Genomic DNA, 22,434 nt, shown 5'->3' on the forward strand with positions numbered 1-22,434 from the left:
TTATTTATAACAGGACTAAAGAAGCTGTGGTCTGTAAAAGTAAAATATAAAAATAAAAATAAAAAAAGGTTAAAAAAAGAGGCTAATGTTTAACTAACTGTTTACTATAGAAGAAATTGAACCAGAAATAATCAACAAGATAAAAGCAAAGGATAAAATACAACTAATAATCTCTCTTAAAATAACAATTATTTTAATCTGCCAGGGGCAAAAAAAAAACATTCATTTTATATTTCAGGCATGGAAAGGGTGGAGCTTTCTCTGCATTTCATTTGAAAAACTAGACATGTGATTAAGACTGCCATACCTCTGACTATTCTCACATTATCTGCCTCATCCTGAGAGACTTGGCAAGAGCAGCTACGTGTCTGCATACAAGGTAAACTAAATCTTCATTATCACTTATGAACCTAAGTGTAAAGTCTGATTTTTAATGGTTTAATAGGTAAATAATTTGAATAGGTTTAATATTAAGTCAATTCCTCTTGCATCCATCACTTTCTTTTAAAGGTAATGTAGTTGTTTTGTTAGAACTAATTTTATTTATCAGTAGTTAATGTCTCTTTCATGATGGAATTCACAAACTTGATTTGAACTACTGATGTTACAGATGTTTACAGACTAATCTATACTGAATTATTTTGAAGATGTGTTAAGAGACCTTTTAATGTACCTTTATTTAAAGTAGCTGCTTAGACTTGGGAATGAAAAGGGTCACACCCAGTGGATTGATTCTTGATTATAATGACTGTGGTGCTTCATATGAATTTGTATGTCCAGGTAGCCCATATTGAAAACCTATTATCTCTCTAGTCTAGAGGATAAAGAGGTAGAATGATGAAAGGGTCGCATTATCCTTAGACTTCTTGTAGCCTTGTACTTAAGTAATTTTTCCTGTTATTTAGTAAAAATAGAAAAAACAACTAAGCTCTGATTATGGATAAGAAGTTGGACCTGTCCAGACTATCAGAAGAGGAGGCCAAACATGTGTGGGACGTCATTCAGAGAGACTTCGTCCTCAGGAAGAAGGAAGAGGAGAGGCTTGGGTGAGAACTTTAAATTGCATGATTACCACTTAGGTTACCACTTATCCAGCTAACAGGGAATGTTCTCAGAACCTTGGATAACGTTCTGGAAAGGTTCTCTCAAAGTTGTGAAAAAAAATTCTTCCAGCATCATTAACAGAATAGAATGTTTTTTTTTTTTTCCTGAAAGTTTTAGTTGGAAATTTGTCTAACTTTTGTTAATGGTAATACTTGTTTCAGAGAACATTAAAAAGTAACTTTCCCATAATTATTTCAAAATTATAAAATGGAACATTCCCTTAAAGCTTGCATAAACAAAAAAAAAGCAACATTAAAACATTAAAAACTTTCCCTTTTGAACATTCAGTGAACATTCAAAAATAACATTTATGTTAGTAAAATGTTCTTAAAACATATTTTTGTTAACAAATCTTACATTTACATTGGTTAAATTGTTAATGTTTGTGATCTGTCAGTGGAGTCAACCAGCACATAGTGTACTGTGAGGTCTATCCATAATGCATAATTTCTTCCATATTTCTCTGTATATCATACACACCAGAAAAAGAAGTTTATGAGAACAAATGATAAATGAAGGACATAAAGTTTGAAAGGACACTGTTGTAAAGACATCATGATGATCATGGTACAGTCACAAGGCTTGATCACACCATTCCACTGGGTGGGAAAACATAATGCCCCAGAGCTCTATTCTCTATTCACAAGGAGGTCTCTGTTGAGTTGAAGATTATGTTATTTTCTATTTCCTGGCAAGGACAGTTATTTGGTGTATGTATTGAATTCAAGTTGAATTCTTGATATGACTATTCTATGACATCGATTATGTGTTCTAGTGCTGAATTATTCTATTATCATGATCGTGAAAAATTCAGTGAGAGTTTGTGTGACTGTTTAGAAATGATTCAATTTCAAATGATCACTGACACTAATAGACTCTATGAGTTTTGATATAAAAATAGACATGCACTGATATTAAAATTCTGGCAGAGTTGATAATCTGATCATTATTTTAATGTTATGGTAATTTTGGATAAACAATAATTCTATATTGTTTTGTTTAAATCATAAATGGAAAACGTCTCGGGTTATGACTATAACCCTTGTTCAATGAGAAGGGAACTTGACACTGCGCCGAGAACTCGACACTTTGGGGACGCTCCCTTAGCGTGCGCCTCTGAAGTAAGAATGAAACTATTCAAATCCTGATTGGCGTTGTGTCCTGACGTAACATGTGACGGCATAACCGGAAGTATAAAAGTGACGCTGAAACACACACATACCAACCTCGCGATGAAGCAAGACGCTCTAAGGCCTCGAGGGGCGTGGCAGAGCGACGCAGTGTCTCGTTCCCTTCTCAGGCAACAAGGGTTATAGTCATAACCCGAGACGTTCCCTTTCGAGGGAACTCAACACTGCGTCGAGAACTCAACACTTTGGGGAACGAATGCCCACTAGGCCACGCACCGAAAAGGCCTGTCCCAGAGTGAAACTGATTCAGGCACTCAACTAGGACGAAAGCACGTGTGCGCCAGGTGTACTAGGGAGGTGTAAACTGTAAAACCTAATAAAAGTGTGTGGGGTAGCCCAGCCGGCTGCCTCACAGATCTCCTGGAGGGGCACTCCCGAAAGGAGGGCCCTAGAGGAAGCCACGCCTCTAGTCGAATGAGCCCTAACAGCTAAAGGTGAAGGCAAGTCGCGCACCTTGTAAGCCAAGGTAATAGCCTGAACAATCCAATTACTAATAGTTTGCTTGGATGCCGGGAGCCCCTTCTTAGGTGACCCAAAACACACCAATAATTGGTCCGACCTCCTCCAAGAAGAGGACCTCTCGAGGTACACGCTCAAAGCTCTGACGGGGCAGAGCAAATGAAGCTTCTCTTCTTCTGTCGACACATGAGTTGGAGGATGGAATGCCTGAAGGACCGTGGACCGAGCCGTATTCGTAGAAACCTTAGGCATGTAGCCCGGACTCGGGTGCAAAAAGGCTTTAACTCTGCCAGGGGCAAACTCCAAGCAAGCTGGTGTCACTGCCAGGGCTTGGAGATCTCCCACCCTCTTAAGAGAGGTAATAGCGAAGAGAAATACAATTTTTAGGGTAAGATCCCTAGGCGAAGCCGACTGCAGAGGTTCGAAGGGGGCCAGGGATGACCCTTCGAGAACCACCGCCAGGTCCCAGACAGGAACCCTGGACCTGGTTGTCGGTCTCATCCTCCAAGTACCACGGAGAAAACGTATGACCAACTGGTGCCTCCCCAGAGGCACATCACTTAATGGTGCGTGGAAAGCCGCAATAGCAGCCACGTACACTTTAAGCGTGGAAGGGGAGAGACCCGCAGAGAAGCGATCTTGCAAAAACTCCAGAACTGAAGCCACCGGGCAGTTTACTGGATCTAACTCCTGTTCTCTACACCAAGTGACAAATACATTCTACTTGAGGCCATATTATCTCCTAGTAGACGGAGCCCTAGAGCTAAGTATGGTTTCAACCACCCCAGCTGATAGACCAGCATTTAGGTACTGAACCCCCTCAGAGGCCAGACCCACAGTTTCCACAGCTCCGGGTGATGGTGGAAGATTGTGCCCTCCGCCTGAGACAACAGATCCCTCCTCAGAGGAATCTGCCTTGGCGGAGCTATCAGGAGTGATATCATTTCTGAAAACCACACTCGGGTCGGCCACATTGGGGCAACCAGAAGTAGACTGATGCCCTCTTGACGGACCCTCTCCAGGACTTCTGGAAGCAGAGAGATCGGGGGAAATGCGTACAGGCGAAGCTTCGGCCAGGCCTGTACCATAGCATCCAACCCCAGTGGGGCTGGATGTGAGAGGGAGAACCAAGGTGGGCAGTGGGACGTCTCTCGAGACGCAAATAGATCCACTTCCATTGGTCCAAACCTCTCCCATATCAACTTCACCACATCTGGATGAAGTCTCCATTCCCCGGGCCTCAGCCCCTGCCTCGACAGGATGTCTGCTCCCTGATTCTGAACCCCTGGAATATACATTGCTCTGATAGAAAGTATTTTCCCCTGGGACCAAAGAATAATCTGATGCGCCAGTCTGCACAGAGGGAGCGATCTGAGTCCCCCTTGTCGGTTCAGATGAGCTACCACTGATGTATTGTCTGATCGTACTAAGACGTGGTAACCTCTAATGTCTGGAAGGAAGCTCCTCAAAGCCCTGAACACAGCCATTATCTCTAGACAGTTTATGTGCCAAGAATGATGATGGTCCTGCCACAGACCCCTGGCAAAGTGGCCGTCCATGACCGCGCCCCAGCCAGTGAGGGAGGCGTCTGTCGAAACGGATTTCCGGCGACATGACGCTCACAACACTGGCCATTGGGACAGGAACCAAGGTTTCTTCCATATTTGTAGAGAACGAAGGCATCTGCGCGTTACTCTGATCATACGAAACGGATTCTTCTTGGGAGAAAACCCCTTGGCTTTTAGCCACCACTGAAGGGGCCTCATATGTAGAAGGCCCAAAGGTAAAATGTTGGATACTTTCAAGGACAGACAACAATAAATAGGACAGACAGTTTCAACATAGAGCGCTTGCTGAAGAGCGATAGCTGGTATGTGTGTGTTTCAGCGTCACCTTTATACTTCCGGTTATGCCGTTACATGTTACATCAGGACGCAACGTCAATCAGGATTGGAATAGTTTCATTCTTACTTCAGAGGCGCTAAGGGAGCGTCCCCAAAGTGTCGAGTTCTCGACGCAGTGTTGAGTTCCCTCGAAAGGGAACTATATTATCTACTATAAATGTAAAATCAGTCATTTTAAATGTTGCAAGTCAATTTAAGCATCACAATATGATGTTTTATTAACAAGGTTCGGGAGGAGCAGGTGCAGATAATTAACCCAATCAGCACAAGTGGAGATCAATCAGTAATCAACTCAGGACAAGATAAATAACAGCAGAACCCACCTGTGTTTCTTGACGGTTTATCAGCATTTGGCCCCGCAGTAGCCTACCTTCCTATCATGTCCGAATCAAGCTCTTCCTGTTTGCTGAAGAATCTTTCGTCCATCAGAATCAGGAATATTTGCCACAATCCTCTGGTGTTATCTCGCGGGCGTCAGGCCAAGCAAACGGGTCCTCGCCACCGCGGGCGAAACATCCGCACTCTACTTCCACATATTTGTTTAAACCGGAGCATTCAATAATTCCTGTCATAGAGAAATGGACAATAAGTCAATGCCGCCCTCTTCACACGAAGGAACGGGCCTTCCTCCAGCGCCAGGCCGCCGCTGCAGGCGCTAAGTAAGCCGCGCTGCAGATTCAGTCCCGACCAGTCCACACTCTCTACGTATGTCGGGTCAACTCCTTGAGTGCTCGGCTCAAAACCTTTTCGTTTCCGTCCCCGGTTGAACTTCGCATCGATTCAGTTGTGGAAACATGAGCCAGTTATGCTATCTGGATAGTCATTTTTGATCGGGGAACACTCGCTTTAAATCATTTCTGTACAAATGATTTGCCGTCATTAAAAATGCTTCCTCGTGGCATAAACTCACACGTAAACAATAGGTCTCACGTTACGTGCAGATTGCACACAGAATCATCAAGAACCTATCATTAACTCTGTCCTGCAATGTATCTACAAAAATCGCTTAGAAACGTAAAGTTATAGCGTAAATGTATTTTTATTAAGTTTTTTGAAGTAGCCTAATTTAAAACCACTGCTTCACTATTGTTTTTCTGATTCATAACGAACAAATCGGCAGGGAATGTGACCCATAGCCATAGAAATAATTAAAATAAACTGTCATGCTGACGGTCCCTGTTTGATGATCATCCAACATCAAACAATGATTACTGAATCAAACCGATGGGTCAGAGGTGAATATATGCAGGTTCTAAAACGTTTTAGCCTTCTCATGTAAGCAGTCTAAACTGTTCTGAACGCGGACTGCTATCTTTGCTCGGCCACTTAAACTTCAGATGCGCATAATCCTGCAAGGATTAATCTCTCACCTCCTCTTCCTTGCGTCTTTGATTAACGTGCAAGAAGACGAGCATCGGTCTGCCAGGCCCCGATCTCCTCCTCCCTTCACTCAGCCTTACACCACAGGAGCTTAATTTCTCCAGGTAAGTTTCTCCACTGCCACAGCAGTGATGTCTCCTCTGCTCCAGCTGGAGCTCTCTTTCTCTGGCTAATTTTCTCCACTGCCACAGCAGTGATGTCTCCTCTGGTCCCACAGGAGCTCTGTTTCTCTGGCTAATTTTCTCCACTGCCACAGCAGTGATGTCTCCTCTGCTCCCACAGGAGCTCTCTTTCTCTTGCTAATTTTCTCCACTGCCACAGCAGTGATGTCTCCTCTGCTCCCGCAGGAGCTCTGTTTCTCTGGCTAATATTCTCCACTGCCACAGCAGTGATGTCTCCTCTGCTCCCGCAGGAGCTCAATTTCTCCAGGTAAGTTTCTCCACTGCTACAGCAGTGATGTCTCCTCTGCTCCCGCAGGAGCTCTGTTTCTCTGGCTAAGTTTCTCCACTGCCACAGCAGCGATGTCTCCTCTGCTCCCGCAGGAGCTCTGTTTCTCTGGCTAACTTTCTCCACTGCCACAGCAGTGATGTCTCCTCTGCTCCCGCAGGAGCTCAATTTTTCTGGCTAATCTTTCTCCACTGCCGCAGCAGTGATGTCTACTCTGGTCTCGCCGGATCTCTGTTTCTCTGGCTATTTTCTCCACTGCCGCAGCAGTGAGGTCTACTCTGCTCCCGCTGGAGCTCTGTTTCTCTGGTTATTTTCTCCACTGCCGCAGCAGTGATGTCTCCTCTGCTCCCGCAGGAGCTCTATTTCTCTAGCTAATTTTCTCCACCGCCCCAGCAGTGATGTCTTCTCTCCAGTACCTCACTATACAGAATCTATTCCAGTAAAAAAAAAAAGAAAAAAAAAAGCAATTGATGATTGTCTCTGTCCAGCGAGCATTGGTCTCCCAGCGGACGTAGTATGCATCTGTTTCCTCTTTTTCCATCCAGCGAGCACTGGTCTCCCAGCGGATGTTGCATGCATCTATGTTTCCTCTTTCTCCATCCAGCGAGCATTGGTCTCCCAGCGGATGTTGCATGCATCTGTTTCTTCTTTCTATGTCCAGCAAGCATTGGTCTCCCAGCGGACGTAGCATGCATCTATCTCTACTCTTTTCCATCCAGCGAGCATTGGTCTCCCAGTGAATGTACTATGTATTATGTACTTGTGCTGCATTCTATTATTTATGCGTGTCGGAGTTCAGACTAGGAAGACAGACGTTGCCTAGCAACACGCCCCCATTCCTCAGATTTCCCAGCTCGGTAGTCAGACAACCGTGAGGACACTGAGCAAGAATTCCGATATGGAATCCAAGATGGCTGCGCCCTGTGTGACTTGTATGAATTGTTTTCTTTGGTTTTGGACCGCTTTGGTTGTTTAAATTATGATTTCAATCACTCGTATTACTGCGATACCTTACTGCGTCTGTATCACTGCCTGTGGCCTTGTTCTGAGTGCAATATTGAATAAAACCTTGTTTCAAACGGGTGTTACTAACGTGGCTAGCGTTGCTAACAGAAGATAACTAAAACATGAAAAAGTGAGAATTTTAGAAGTTCAAATGGCTGCGTTTTGATAAGCGCCTGGTAATCGGCCAGTGCTACCATGGCAACAGCTTTCTGGGTGGCGTCTATATTTTTCTCCGACCCAAACGCGTGAAAGATACCAGAATACGTGAAGCGTAGAAGTGACGTCATATATGAGGGCCGAATCGGTTCGTTGACAATCGGTTCCATATTGCAGAACTGTGACTTGCTTAATGTGGAACAACCTCAAGTAAAGTAAAAATGGGAACGTCACCTAGTGAAACAAAGTAAAATTTCATTTTCTTTTTAATAGAAATGTACTTGAGTTAAAGTAAAAGTTTACCCACACAATATTATCTCTTTTTAACTAATTTATTATTATTTTTTTACTTTTATTGTTTTTTTTTATTTCTTATGAATTGTTTTATGATTGCTATTTATTTCTTCTTTTGTAAAGCACTTTGAAATTGTCATAATCGTCAATACAATACAGGAAGCAATCGCAGGTAAACTCAGGTCTTTATTTAGATCCTTTATAAATCCTTCTTTATACTGGCGGAGGTTGCTGAAGTAGTTATCCTTGAAGTGCTTCGCGCACACAAAAATGACTTTACCCACAGATGTGGGTACATTTCCATAAAAAATAAAACTCAACCAGGCACTTCGAAGAGGTTCTTCGGGAGACGGTGTAATGAAGCGTGTGGGTTACTACATCCAACAACCGAACATTTTGACTTACTCTCGCGTAACTTCTGCATCCTTGAGCTTGGACTACAAAATCGCAGCGAGAAAAAAAAATGGCGGATTGCTTGAAGTGTTGGAAGTGTTGGGCTGGGAGTCGATGTCCTTATTTGGCAGTTCCGCTACAAATACTGTGACGTAATTGTTCAAAAAAACATCATAGAGAATAGAAAAATCGGAACAGAACAGAATATAAAGATATCACCGAAGCACCTGAAGAGACTAATTTCAACTTTTCTGTAAACACGATATTTGCAGAAAACACACAGGGACATGTGATAGTTACCATCACTTCTGCGAGCACCCCCTAGAAATGGGTAGCGTGCTTACGCCTTTAGAAGTCGAACCTAGTTGTTGAGTGCGTCTTCTCTCCAGAGGAGATCCTGAAAGCTTTCGATCACTTCAGTGCTCTCTTTCCTGCAAGATGGTTTGGAGTAGGCTGTTTTCTTTCACCCTCAAAATGATGTTGCCTCTGTGTTTAAACGACGCTCATCGTGATGCAGAAGTATGGAGAAGCACGTCCTGATCGTCAGGTTCCGAGGAGCAAGGTAATGTAAATCCGTGCGTCCCTCTTTATCCTCTTGGGTCTTATCTCTGGTGCAACTGCACTGCAGAGACCGCCCCTGAGCCACTGCAGGCAGTGAGTTAAAAATTCTGTTATATCAGTTCTCCTGCTCGCGTGGTCTCTACTAGAGGGTAGGGACTTGCTCGCTTTCGGTCAACGTATTGTGCCTGGAGTTTGGCCCGGCTAACTCTCACAAGCTGAGACCCCGGCTCGGATTGTGCCCAAGGTTCCCACCTCTCCTGTAATAGGAGCAGGTGGTGAGCCTGCAAGCGCTGCCCCGGAGGAGGCAGATCCAGCCCTGGCTTTCTCTGTCCGTTCGCTTATAGCGGTTAGACGTGTACAGAACGCAAGCCATAGACCTCAGACCAGCTCTAGAAAAATCTGTTAAGAATTCAGCACAGAGGGAAGGCTGTTTCCAAGCAAAGTTGGCCACTTAGTGCTTGCTTTCATTTCGGTAAAAATTCTGAGATGCAACATGTCCACTTAGGTGTTGAGCTCCTCTATGATGAGTGTAAAGTGCTCTGCCTGGGCGTTGACGATATGCTTTGCTAAATAGATTCTAGAGTTGGGGGCTGGACGACACCTAGTTGAACCGCTGCTTCCCGTGGGCTTCATGAGAAGGAAGCAGTATATACACCGTGAGCCCGGTTCAAGTGTCGGTTTGCTGCGCCATTCCCCTCCTATGGACTGCGCCATTCCCCTCCGCCTTTCTGAATTGAAAAAAATTGAACCCTGTTAGTTCCTCCACACCCCTCCGACGTCGGACGTGCGGAACGTCTGGTGTTAGGCCTACCACTTGTAAGCAGTGTGGAACCTGTGTTAGGCTGAGTCCATATGTTGCGGTCCCTACTGCGACCCCATATGTGTATTCTTCCACGATACGGCTCCCTACGGCGAGCCTGTGTCTTCCATCGGCAGAGTCTCTCTACCGTCACTGTCCGGTGAGTCTCTCCCCGTCTAAGGCTGGAGCCACCTCAGTGTTATTCCATATGTTATACTGCCCGGTCATCCGCCCAGTTCATATGTGTATTTTCCACATTTACCTCCCTTCGGGTAGGATGTGCTTCCGCAGCGTCCCTTCCTTCCAATGTACGGGACCGCTTTCTCAGTGGTCCTGTAGTAACAGCAGTGACTTCCCTGGCCTAAGCCCTGTCCTTCCCCGCCTTAATTGCGGGGGCATCAGGAGGCTTTTGTCTAGGCGCTGGAAGGTGGCAGCTTTAGTGGCGCTTTCAAAGGTTATCCCCATTCAGTCAACGTCGACTACGTCCGACTTTATCGACTGAAGGGGAACGTCCTGGTTGCGTATGCAACCCAACGTTCCCTGAAGGAGGGAACGGAGGACGTAGTCCCCTTGCCACTACCGCTGGACCACCGCTGACTCCGGGTTACGCTCGGCTCCTCAGCGAAAAAGCAGCTAGTGCGTGCATCCACTTCCGTATTTATACCCACGCCGCGGGGGCGGAGTGTGTGATGCGAATCACGCACGCCAATTACATTGGCTCGTTCAATAGTACTCGAAGATGATAGGCTCTCTGACGCGATCCCCATTCAGTCGACGTCGACTACGTCCTCCGTTCCCTCCTTCAGGGAACGGTGGGTTTTATACGCAACCAGGACGTTCTCCCCTGTGAGCCCCGAAAAGCCAGAGTTTGCTCAAACTAATCTAAAAACTTACCCGGGTAGCAACTGAAACCGGATTCATGCAACAGACCACTGGCAAACTATTTAACAAACCTGTCTGTGATTGATACCAGTTATCTAAAATGATATGAAAAACAAACACTTTCTTTGAAAAAATAAAATCTGAATGTTTACTGTGTAAAATCCTAATGATATGTCACTTGCATAATAATTTGGAACACAGTGTATTGTGCATCCCTATGAACATTATGTGTCCTGCACAAGGATCAGAGTTTGCTTGTCAATGATTTATATTTTATTATTTTTGATGTTTTTAGTTGAGGGCTAAGCCAAACCTGGCCAACAGAAAAGCAGCCCGATTCTCACCCGTCAAAGCCATAAAGCTTATTTCAGCAGAAAAGCTTGTTCTTTACTCATGTATGTCATTATGCTGAGACATTCTGAAAGGCTCTGTCTATTTATATTACACTGCAGGGAGCTTAAATCCAAGATTGAGAAGGAGGAAACAAAGAGGGAACTCCTGGGATCTCAGTCAAATCTGGGTGACTCTCACTGTATCCGCTGCCTGCAGCCCTTTAAGTTCCTGGTGAACAGTAAACGGCAGTGTATAGACTGCAAACTCTACACCTGCAAGACCTGCAGCCGCTACAACAAGAAAGAGCGTGGCTGGGTATGCGACCCCTGCCGCATGTCCAGGTTAGAATTTTTTTTCTTTTCTCAGAGTTGAAAGCTTATACACTTAGTACACTTACTTCTATAAAATAATGTGGATATTTAATCACTTCTAAATAAAATCTATACATAGAACCTGTTTTTTTTTTATCCAGGGTCCTAAAAATTGGAACCTTGGGGTGGTACCATGACAACGTACACTCTCGCTTCAAGCGTTTTGGCAGTGCAAAAGTAATGAGGTCACTGTACAAGAGATTAAATGAAGATGGTGAGTGCTATTAAAAGCCCCCTGATAACCTTTATTGTGTACACATTGCTGTCACATCATCATACTGGTTCAGTATCACCAGTCATTTTAAGTGCTTGTGCGAGCAAGGGAGTTTTAAGTAAGAGATAATGTACAATCAGCCAGTTATTATGGCAAAATAAACCTTGGCATGGTGATTAGGCTTCAGTAATAGAGGTAATAGAGGGCTCTTGTATAATCCTGAAGGGATTTATTTTGCAATAATGACTGGCTGACTGTACACTATCCCACTTAGTACACACCTACTCTCTAAATAAACAAATGTGTGGATATGAAATATTTATTTCAATTTAACATATTGTATACAGTAATTTTAACTGTATAGTCGGTCACACTTTAGATTAGGGTCCAATTCTATGAATTCTGCCTCAATAAACTCCTAATTACTGCTTAGTAATAGTTAATAAGCTAGTATTGGGTAAGGTACAGTAAGGTATTGGGTAGTTAGTAAGGTAGTATTTGGGTAAGGTATTGGGTAGTTAGTAGTATTGGGTAAGGTATTGGGTAGTTAGTAAGGTAGTATTGGGTAAGGTATAGTATTGGGTAGTTTGTAAGGTATTGGGTAAGGTGAGGTATTGGGTAGTTCGTTAGGTAGTATTGGGTAAGGTATTTGGTAGTTAGTAAAGTAGTTTTGAGTAAGGTATTGGATAGGAATTGGGTAAGATTAAGGGATGTAGAATATGGTCATGCAGAATAAGGCATTATCATCTGCTTTATAAGTCCTAAACTGAAGTGTTACCTTATAGTCACATTGGATAAAAGTACCTGCTAAATGAAGAAATGTAAAAAAAATATTCATGATCAATAATTAGTAAAACTTATAGTATATATGTAAACCATGTATATACTGCTTTACAGATGAACAACAGCAAGAGACAGCAAATAGTTAGACCATGTGTAATCGTTGTTATATCTATGTGTATTAGGTTACGAAAAGAATTTGTTGATCAGACTTTTGAATTCAAAGAACTCTGTCCAGAGACTGTGTCCCAGCAGTGCCGAGGCCACAACTGGGTCACAAGCTGTGTATGGGGCGCTGTCTTGTTGATGTTGTTTATAGCCTTGCGCGACAGGACATTGTCATGATATGAGGCAACACACGGGTCGTGGTCTATATTAAAGAGGGTTTTATTCAGCTAGTACAGAATAACATAAGCTATGCGTTCGACTCTCGTGGTTAGCATACCCCGAACTAAGGTAGCTTAACATGGACAAAAGACAATCTCACAACATCTCCCCCTTTTGGAAGTTAGCAATAACAAGATCCCAAACATCAGTATTTTGCAATATTAATTAAATCTTAAATTTCCTTAAACAACATAAAATAAATGCAACAACTATGTTAACTTTGTTATCAAATAACATCTTCCTTTTGTTTCCATTCTGCAAATAATCTCAGAACGGTGCAGGACGTCACAGGGGTAGACTCCCCTCAGTCCTGGAAGGGGTTATTCTGCCCTTTTTAATATCATCAGTCTCGCAGCCTAAGAGCCACTTTTATCTCCCGGCCCCTGGAGGTTCTTTTCACAGGAGTAGATGGTGGAAGGGGAGGCCCTGAGGAAGGGCCTGCTGGTAGCTGGCGCACTGGTGATTCCGGCGGCGCCATCACATCTGTCGGTGGGGAACCGCTGTCCTGCTGAGACACTGTAGACTGAGCACATTGCTGTTCCCCAGGAGGTTCGGTCTCAGGAACAGTCTGGAGGTGACGCCTGTTCCGACGGGTCACATTCCCATTGGCCCTCTCCACGAGGTAGGATCTCGGCTCCTTGGACTTACTTATGACCCTGGCAGGTGTGGCCCATCCCTTCTCCCCATCGAGCTTCACTCTAACAGTTTGACCAGGGTGAAGTTCAGGGAGCGCACGTGCCGAATGACTGCGGTTGTAGTAGAATCTGTATGAACTTTTCGCTGTAGCGTCCTTCATGTAGACTTGATCCGGGTTGAATGGACGTGGCAGCAATGACTTTTCTAGTACCGGAACCGTAGTACGGATTTGTCTACCAGTCATGAGCTGTGCTGGACTTTCACCTGTTGCTGCGATTGGTGTAGAGCGATAACCCATAAGGGCCAAGCAGGGATCCGGCTGTTTGTGGATGTACTTGGCAGTCTGAACAGCCCTTTCTGCAGCTCCGTTCGACTGTGGATAATGTGGGCTGGAGGTAATGTGAGTGAAACCATACCTCTGTTTGAAATCCTGGAACTCTGCTGACGTGAACTGTGTCCCGTTGTCACTGACCAGTTCTAGCGGGATGCCCCATCTCACAAAAATGTTCTTGAGCTTGTTAATAACCTGCTTGCTGGTAATGGTGGTGAGGGAAGCAATCTCAATGTCTCTAGACAAGTAATCGACAGCGACAAGAAAAGTCTTACCCTCCAACTCGAACAGGTCAACAGCAATCCTTTGCCATGGGCCACTGGGCAGGGGAGTGGTTACCAGTGGTTCACGTCTTTGTGTAGGTTTGTGCTCTCTGCAAAAGTCACATAATTTCACTTTGTTTGTGATCTGTGCTCCGATGTTTGGCCACCAAACTGTCAACTTGGCTCGCTCCCGACACTTGGTGAGGCCCTGGTGACCTCCGTGCAATTGGTCCAGGACCTCAGCTCTGAGTACTGCTGGAACTACTATGCGGTCGTGGTATAGGACCAGAGTGTCCGACTCTGATAAGTGATTCCTGGCTGCATAGTATCCACGCAGTGGTGAGCCCTCCGCCATTTTGCGAGGCCACCCTTTTCTGATGAATGTGATTAATTTTTGAAGTTCAGCTTCGCTTTGCGTGACTCTGCGAATTTCCTCGAGCTTGGGTCACTTGATTGGTTCGCTAGCCACCATAGTGTTCACATATGCCTTTACTTGGGTTTCCGTTTCAGGCACGTAACTGTCTTTCAGTGGATGTCTAGAGAGTGTATCTGCGACTACTAGCTACTTACCGGGAACATGTTCAGCAGTGACGTTGAATCGCATGAGGCGCATAAGCAGTCTCTGACATCCTAGTGGCGTTTTGTCCAGATCGTATGAGTTGATCAATGGCACCAGTGGCTTGTGGTCAGTTTGTAAACGGACCCGGCCCATACCTTGGATGTAGCGGGCGAAACGTTCACAAGCCCAAACAGATGCCAGACACTCCTTTTCGATCTGCGAATACCTCTTCTCCGCATCAGTGAGTGTGCGCGAGCAAAAGGCAACGGGCCGCAACTCTCCATCGTGGTCTTGCAACAGGGCAGCACCAAGGCCATAACTGCTGGCGTCGGCACTGACCACTGTTGGTTTGTTGGCGTCGTAATAACAAAGGGCTGGTGCAGCCATGAGCATTGCTTTTGCTTGGTTAAATGCTTGCTCTTGAGGCTCACCCCAAACCCACGCAGTCTCTTTCTTGAGCAGGTTAGTGAGTGGATGCAACACTGTAGACAGGCCTGGCAGGAATTTTCCAACATAGTTAACCAGTCCGAGCACCTGCCGCAGCTGCTCCACGTTGGAGGGGCTGGACATCTGAGCAATAGCCTCCACTTTGCTCTCATCAGGCTTCACACCATCCGCGCTAATGATGTGTCCAAAGAACTGCAGTTCAGTCTTTCCAAAGTGACACTTGGCTCTATTGAGCTTGAGACCGGACGCCTTAACCGTCCGAAACACCGCGTCAAGATGGCGGTCATGCTCCTCCTTTGTAGATCCGTAAACCAGGATATCGTCCATCACAACGACCGTCCCTTCTAGGCCTTTGAGCAGGTCGGTCATCAGCCGCTGGAAAATCTCAGGCGCTGATGTAATGCCAAATGGCAGACGTTTGAAGCATAACCGGACCTTTGGGGTAATGAAGGTTGTCAACTCCTGCCAGCTTAGGTGTTATATCGTCCAGTGTGGGCAAAATATAACGTTCGCGCTTCACTCCCTTGTTCAAGCGTTTCAAATCCACACACACTCTGACCTCGTCCTTGTTGCGTTTTGGAGCGGGCACCATAGGGTCACACCAGTCCGTCGGCTCTGTAACTTCCTCAATGATCTCGAGGCTCAGCATACGCTTTAGCTCTTTCTCCACCTGTGGAAGGAGCGTAAACGGAACTCTGCGTGGCGTGTTGACGCTGTATGGGACTGCTTCCTCAGTCAGCTCGATCTTAACCGGCTCACAGTTCAGTAGACCTATTTTCCCGAACACATCGCTTGTTAAGTCACTAGTGCTAGCATTGACTCTTGCAACCAGCGCTTTGCCCATGCGCTTTGCCACCGCCTTGTCCAACAAGTTACTAACATACTGTCATTTTATGACTGTAATCCTGTATTGGTATTTCTGACCTTTGTATGTAGTGGTGGCAAGGAACTTACCCACGCATTGGACTTTCCCACCTGGGCTGTACACTGTTGGCCTGGACTTGTTCAGTTTTGGTTTTTGACGTAGTTTGCTTAAAGTCGCTTCAGTCATAACGGTGGTATCAGCACCTGTGTCGATTTTAAAATCCACCGGACTGCCATTCACTAGCAACTCTACATCCAAGTCAGTATCCGGGTTTGACTCCTCAATGATATTTGGCTTTGACTTTGTGGTTGCTCTCAGGAATAGTTCTCCAATAAAAAATGAATCCTCGTCTGAATCCATAACAGCCTCTGCTCTGACTTGTTTCAGCATCTTGGATTTACACACAGCCTCGAAATGTCTGATTTTATTGCACTTTCTGCACCTTTTGTTACGGGCTGGACAGTTTTCTTTTTTTTCATGCATCCTGTTGCATCTCTGACAGTTAAGTTTGTTCTCACTGTATTTCTGTCCTTGTCCCTGCCGTGGTTTATCGTAGCTCCTCCTTGTGCTATTGTACTGTTTCTGTCTCACCTCATTCACTGTAGTTTCCACACGCTCTGCACTTTATTGTTTCACTTGTTCACTTTGCCGTGCAAGCTGGATGGCTCTCTCCAGAGTCAGGTCCGCCTCTAGCTGTAGTTTTTGCGAAACCTCTTTGTCCATTATTCCGATGACGATCCGGTCCCGGATCTGCTCGTCCTTCCCCGCACCGAACTCGCAGTGCTGCGCGAGCTCGTACAGGCTCCGCACAAAAGCTTCAACTGTCTCACTGGCCCTTTGGGTCCGCTTATGAAAACAGGCGCGATCGTGGATGACGTTTCTTTTCGGGACAAAGTGTTCATCAAACTTCTGCATCACTAGATTAAACTCATACTCATACTCATACAACTTCGCTGCTCTCTTTGTCAAGTTTCGATGCGACTCTGAACCGGGAGAATCTCTGCCGCCATGTAAGCCACTCCGCTGGCTGGGAGAAATCAAACGGCTCGGGAGGTCCAAACTTTGCCATCTTGCTCTTAATGTCGGCGTGGAATCCTTAATTCTGACACCATGTCATGATATGAGGCAACACACAGGTCGTGGTCTATATTAAAGAGGGTTTTATTCAGCTAGTACAGAATAACATAAGCTATGCGTTCGACTCTCGTGGTTAGCATACCCCGAACTACGGTAGCTTAACATGGACAAAAGACAATCTCACAACAGACATGTTAAACAGAAAAATTAGAAACCTTGGCTTAATGCACAAATGGAAGCGTAGATTATTTATCACAAGGTTAAAGATGACTGAAGTGACATTTGTCTTTGGTTTACAGCTGTAAAACTGTTTATGTTCTTTGTTTACAGTTGTAAAGCTGTGGTACTATGTACAACAACAACAACTTCAATGCAAAAGTGATTACTCAAATATATAATTTGTTAATTATACCTGAAAAAATTGGCAATAATTCCACATATTGTAATCTGTCTGAGTGCCTGAGTTAAATAGTCCTTAAGGAATGTCAGATTTTCCCTTTGTGTTACACAAGACCCACATTTACATTGTTGTCCTTTATTTCTTTAGGGCAACGTGATGATGACACACAGAGCATGCCTGATGTGCGCAGTGAGTACAAAACACATTCATGGCATGGTGAAGAAAACAGGAAGCATATAGATGGTGTTGTCACAGAGTAGAGCTGAGGGCATTTGACCTTGTGCATTGTTGTAGGACCCCTATTGAAACCATGGAATCCCTTTTGATAGTGCATCACTGTAAAATATAATGTCTTTTATTCTTAGATGTGTGTAATGGTCATGATGAAGAACATATGGATGCTGCTGAAGCTCAACGTTATAAGCAGGTAGATTAAATTGTTAGGTATTTGAATTCACATTTCAGTATGAATTTCAGTAGCATTTTAAGGCTTTCACAAGGTGAAATAAAGCATGATTTTTTTAAAAAACTCTTTTTTAACAATTTAGTAAATCATTGTTTTTGTACCTAGTGTGTTAGTCTAATGGTACAGTTTTTGTGTAGGGAACCAATACCCTATGAAATATTTCTGCCAAATAAAAAAATAAAAATAAACTATTCCTGCTTTGGTACATCACAATTATGACATAATACTGTGGTTTCACAGACAAGGCTTAAGCTAATCCCAGAATAAATAACTTGTTTGAATTGGTTTAACTTGCGCTGACATATCTTAAAGGTGCAGTGTGTGATTTTTAGCGACATCTAGCGGTTCGGTTGCGAGTTGCACTAAGGGCTCAGCCCACTGCTCACCCCTCCCTTTCGAAGAAGTTACGGTGGCTGAAACTGGACAAACATATCGTCGCCTGAGACAGCAGAGAATAGCCAGAGTAAGCCAAGAGTGTGTAACATTGTCACTGTTTCTGTACCACAGCCCATTATAAACCACATCATGGATAAAGTTTACAAAGCCATAGTCAGATGAGGATCAAGGGTCTTAATATATAATGTAATAATAGTAATCAGCTGATTGTTTCACAAACGTAACCAGCACATTTCCCCCCACATAGCAAACCCATAATACAGCGAGGGAGAAGAACCACATGAAACTATATGCAACTATATATTTTTTCTAACAGGGTAGTAAAAGTTTAGCTGTCTAAATATGAGCTGTTACTGTGGCTGAGCTGGTTAAAGCGTAAAGCAGTGTTTAAACTTGACGCGTCCGCATGAGCCCAAAGGTGTGTGCGGCAAAAATGACATGATTGTAACAGCGCGTGCGCCTCCGCATCCCCTAGACACCATTTACTACACTTAATAGGCTTTTTTTCTCTGATTTTGAAAACTCTTCGCGATCGACTTAAAATGCTTCCAAGATCAACTTGTCGACCGCGATCGACGCGTTTGTGATTCCTGTAACATTGTTTTACGGTCAATGACAAGAGTGCTAATCAGCTGTCTCACGAACGTAACCAGCACATTTATCCCCACATAGCAAAGCCATAACACAGCGAGGGAGAAGAACTAAGTTACATGAAACATTCCAGTTACATATTTTACACCACTGACAAGGGAAAAGTCACTACTCACGGTGTTTATGGCTAGCTTCTAGGTTTCTGCTGCTTCTCTTTCAAGGTAGTGACGAAACGCGCTCTGTAGCGCGGTTTGTTCACTGTCGGCTATGGTAGAAACATGACGTCACAATATGTCGACCTTCATAGAAGGGGGTGCCCGCGGTTATGTAGAAATAAATGTCTCATTCTAAGGTAATAAAAACATTACGGTTTATTAAGTAAGTTCTTTATACACCACTGAAAACATAGTTATGGATGTCATATTGCATGTCTGTTAATAGATACTCAAAATCTTTTAATGAATCAAATTATGTCAGTGCCATTGTTTTGTATCTGCAAAACTTTGTAGATACACACCAGTAATGTTTTTTTATAAAGCATGTTTATAAAAGCTACTAAAATATCCTAATTGAACTAAGGCCCAATCCTGGTTTAATTTAAGTTTGTGAAACCAGGCTAAAAATTCATAATTATGAGATGCTAAATTACAATTATGAGATAAATGGTAGAAGTTATATGAAACTAATTCATATTTGTGAGATAAAAAGTTCAAAATTATGAATTCATATATACAGTATGAGGTAAAAAGTTGAAGGTGATACTTGAAAAGTTAGTGAAGTTAGTGTTAGAGAAGACATATAAACTTTATTTTATAGTCAGACTGTGCCTGTGGACATTATGCATATTTTGGTAGCTCCACCTTGAGTAAAACAGCTCCATATTTAACAAAGCAAGTACTAAAGACCTGAACTGGAACCGGAAGCGATGCAGTTGTCCACTTTAGTCAGTCTACTAATTATAAGTAACATTGCAATTACATGGCCTGGTTTCACAAACAGGGCTTAGATTAAGACAGGATTAGGCTTTAGTAGGACATTTAAGTAGCTTTCCTAAATGTGCCTTAGGAAAAAAACACAACTGGGGTGCATCTTGAGACAAAACAATGGCACTGACATATTTTAAGATTTTGTCAGTACAAGTAGCTTTCAGTTAAAACAGCTCAGTAATGAACTTTGGTCTGGAACTAGGCTTAATGGCTAGACGATGTCAACTAACTCTCGTTAATTTGCAACAACATGTCAATTAACTCTCATTAGAGTATTAGTAGACTGTTAAGTTAGTGTTAGAATAAATTAACATGTACTTGCAAAGTTACTTATAGTCAGTAGAATATAGTGTATCACAATAAAGTGTTAGCAGATATTCCTGCAGACAGTTTACTAATACAACAATGACTGCTAGATGACATGTAGATACAAAGTTCCTTATAGAATGTCTATGGTGGACTATTGAAATAGTGTTGCCAATGTTGAAATTATGATATACTTATTATGAGATAAAAAGTTGGAATTGTGATACTCGAAATTATGACATATTAAGGAAAAAATCATAAAGACAAAACCTCATAATTTAATGTCATAATTTTTACTTTATACATCATAATTATGGTGTACCAAAGATTTTCTTTTTTTGTGGCGGAAATGGCCTTCCTTACTATACTGACTGAAATAGTATATTCTTAGTATGCCATAATATGCCTATATATTTTATGTAATATATTTTAAGTATTGTTATACTTTAATACATAAAAGTGGGGTTTTAGAAAAACCTTTTTTAAGTCTTCAACTTAATTATTGAAGATACTTTGTTTCATTCAAAATCCACTTTGCTTATAAATCTGAGGTGGTACATTTAAATGGGCATGATGCTTCTGTTGCATTTGAATGATATTACATTACTATACACTATTATACATTACTGTATATTTCATAAATCCCTGGGAATATTTTAGAATCATTATGTAAAATCATTGGGAATATTTTAAATTGTGCAATTACAATTACAAAAGTCTCTTAAACCAGTAGTATTCTGTTCCTCATATTATCTTCTATGAACTTGTTGTGACTTCCTCTCAGATGCGAAAGACCAAGCGTCTACTCTCTGTCCACCCTATGGATCTTGACATGGACGACTATGCCACCCACTCTCGCAGACAGTCTGTCCAGGTATTGATATGGTTCTCATTATTGCTATCAACATCCACATTTTTAAGGGGTACTCAGGCATTATAAACACTTTTCTCTTTTCTCCAGTACATGCATGAAGATAGAGGCCAGCGGAATGATCTAGAATACAATTCTGACATGTACCATCACCATAACCATCGCATGAACCGCAGGAAAAGTCTCGACAGGATTCCGCGCCCAGGTGAAGAAAGCATGTTCTGTTTGTACTCTTCACTCTCCCTTTTTTCTTAACCATTCTTTCTCTTCCTCATTTCTTTCACAAATAGACAAATTCACACAAACTGGTGCTGGATGGAGTAAAAAACTGATCACATATCAGGGACTTCAAGTAAAATTTGGCATATTCACAAAGTTTTCAGTTTACACAAAGAATATGAATGTTGTCTATATCTATACAATATTATAATTCTAAAACAATACTCTTAATCAGTGTCTCAGAATATACACAGCATGTATTTTAATATATTTTATTTATTTTAAGTAAATGTGTAACACGGGTAAGCTCAAAAACGAGGGAATGTTGGATCCATATGCAGGGAACAGAATGAGCTCATCAAAACATACAGTCATGTGGGACAAGACTCGACAAAGAACACAAGAAACACTGAGGTATACATACTAGAGGAGCAATAGGAAAACGTCTCAGGTTACGTATGTAACCCTGGTTCCCTGAGAGGGAACGAGACACTGCGTTGAGACGCTGTGGGAATGCTCTGCATGATTGCGTCGTGAAGCACGTTTATAATCAGTCCCAATGGAAGAGCTAGACGTCATAGGCGGGTGACGTCATAGACCAGGAAGCTATAAAGCATACCTGAAAACAGACCACGACAGCTTCTGAAAAAGCCTGAAACAAGTCGATCAGGGCATGCAGGAAGTATGGCAGGAAAACGCAGCGTCTCGTTCCCTCTCAGGGAACCAGGGTTACATACGTAACCTGAGACGTTCCCTTTCAAGGGAACTCGAGCTGCGTTGAGACGCGGTGGGAACCCCATACCCACTACGCCATAAAGACAAATGCCCGTTATGTGTGAAGTCCTTGCGCACATTAAGAAGCAAGCAACCTAGCCCCAGGAGTGGAGAGGTGTAAGTCATAAAATCTGACAATGTATGTGGTGAGGACCAGCCTGCCGCATTACAAATGTCCTGAAGGGGAACACCCGAAATTAAAGCCTAGAGGCAGCCATACTCCTGTAGAATGGGCCTGAACAGCCATAGGTGAAGGCTGTCCGGCCGCTTCATAAGCAAGTGAGTTAGCCTCAACTACCCACTTGCTCATCATCTGTTTAGATGCTGGGCAACCTATCTTAGGTAACCCGAAGCAGACAAATAATTGTTCTGATACACGCCACTGAGCAGCTCTGTGGACACACACATCCAAAGCCCGGACAGGGTTTAACAGATTAAGTTTTTCCTGATCTGGGGTATTAAAAGTGGAGGACAGAAGGCCTGCTGCACAAATGACCCGCACATTTATTAGGGACCTAGAAATACAACCCGACCTGGGGTGAAGAAGTACTATCACCATAGCAGGTGCAAATCCAAGTACGTGTAGGC

The 22,434-nt window shown here is 43.4% G+C and overlaps 1 protein-coding gene across 2 annotated transcripts in view; it reads left to right on the plus strand.

The window, feature by feature from the left end:
* The first annotated feature begins 303 nt into the window (after positions 1-303).
* mlpha (melanophilin a) overlaps positions 304-22,434 on the plus strand; it is a 36,919-nt gene continuing 14,788 nt past the window's right edge. For both annotated transcript variants that reach the window (XM_077199174.1, XM_077199175.1), the window contains exons 1-8: positions 304-379; positions 906-1,046; positions 11,027-11,248; positions 11,380-11,492; positions 17,385-17,426; positions 17,603-17,664; positions 20,767-20,856; positions 20,944-21,058. In XM_077199174.1, the coding sequence (XP_077055289.1) occupies positions 937-1,046; positions 11,027-11,248; positions 11,380-11,492; positions 17,385-17,426; positions 17,603-17,664; positions 20,767-20,856; positions 20,944-21,058 (754 nt within the window). In that variant the 5' untranslated portion in view covers positions 304-379; positions 906-936. The remainder of the gene's footprint in view (positions 380-905; positions 1,047-11,026; positions 11,249-11,379; positions 11,493-17,384; positions 17,427-17,602; positions 17,665-20,766; positions 20,857-20,943; positions 21,059-22,434) is intronic.

This window comes from Siphateles boraxobius, unplaced genomic scaffold, assembly GCF_051911475.1.
Source record: "Siphateles boraxobius isolate OS27281-9 unplaced genomic scaffold, OSU_SipBor_1 41, whole genome shotgun sequence".
NCBI lineage: Eukaryota > Metazoa > Chordata > Actinopteri > Cypriniformes > Leuciscidae > Siphateles > Siphateles boraxobius.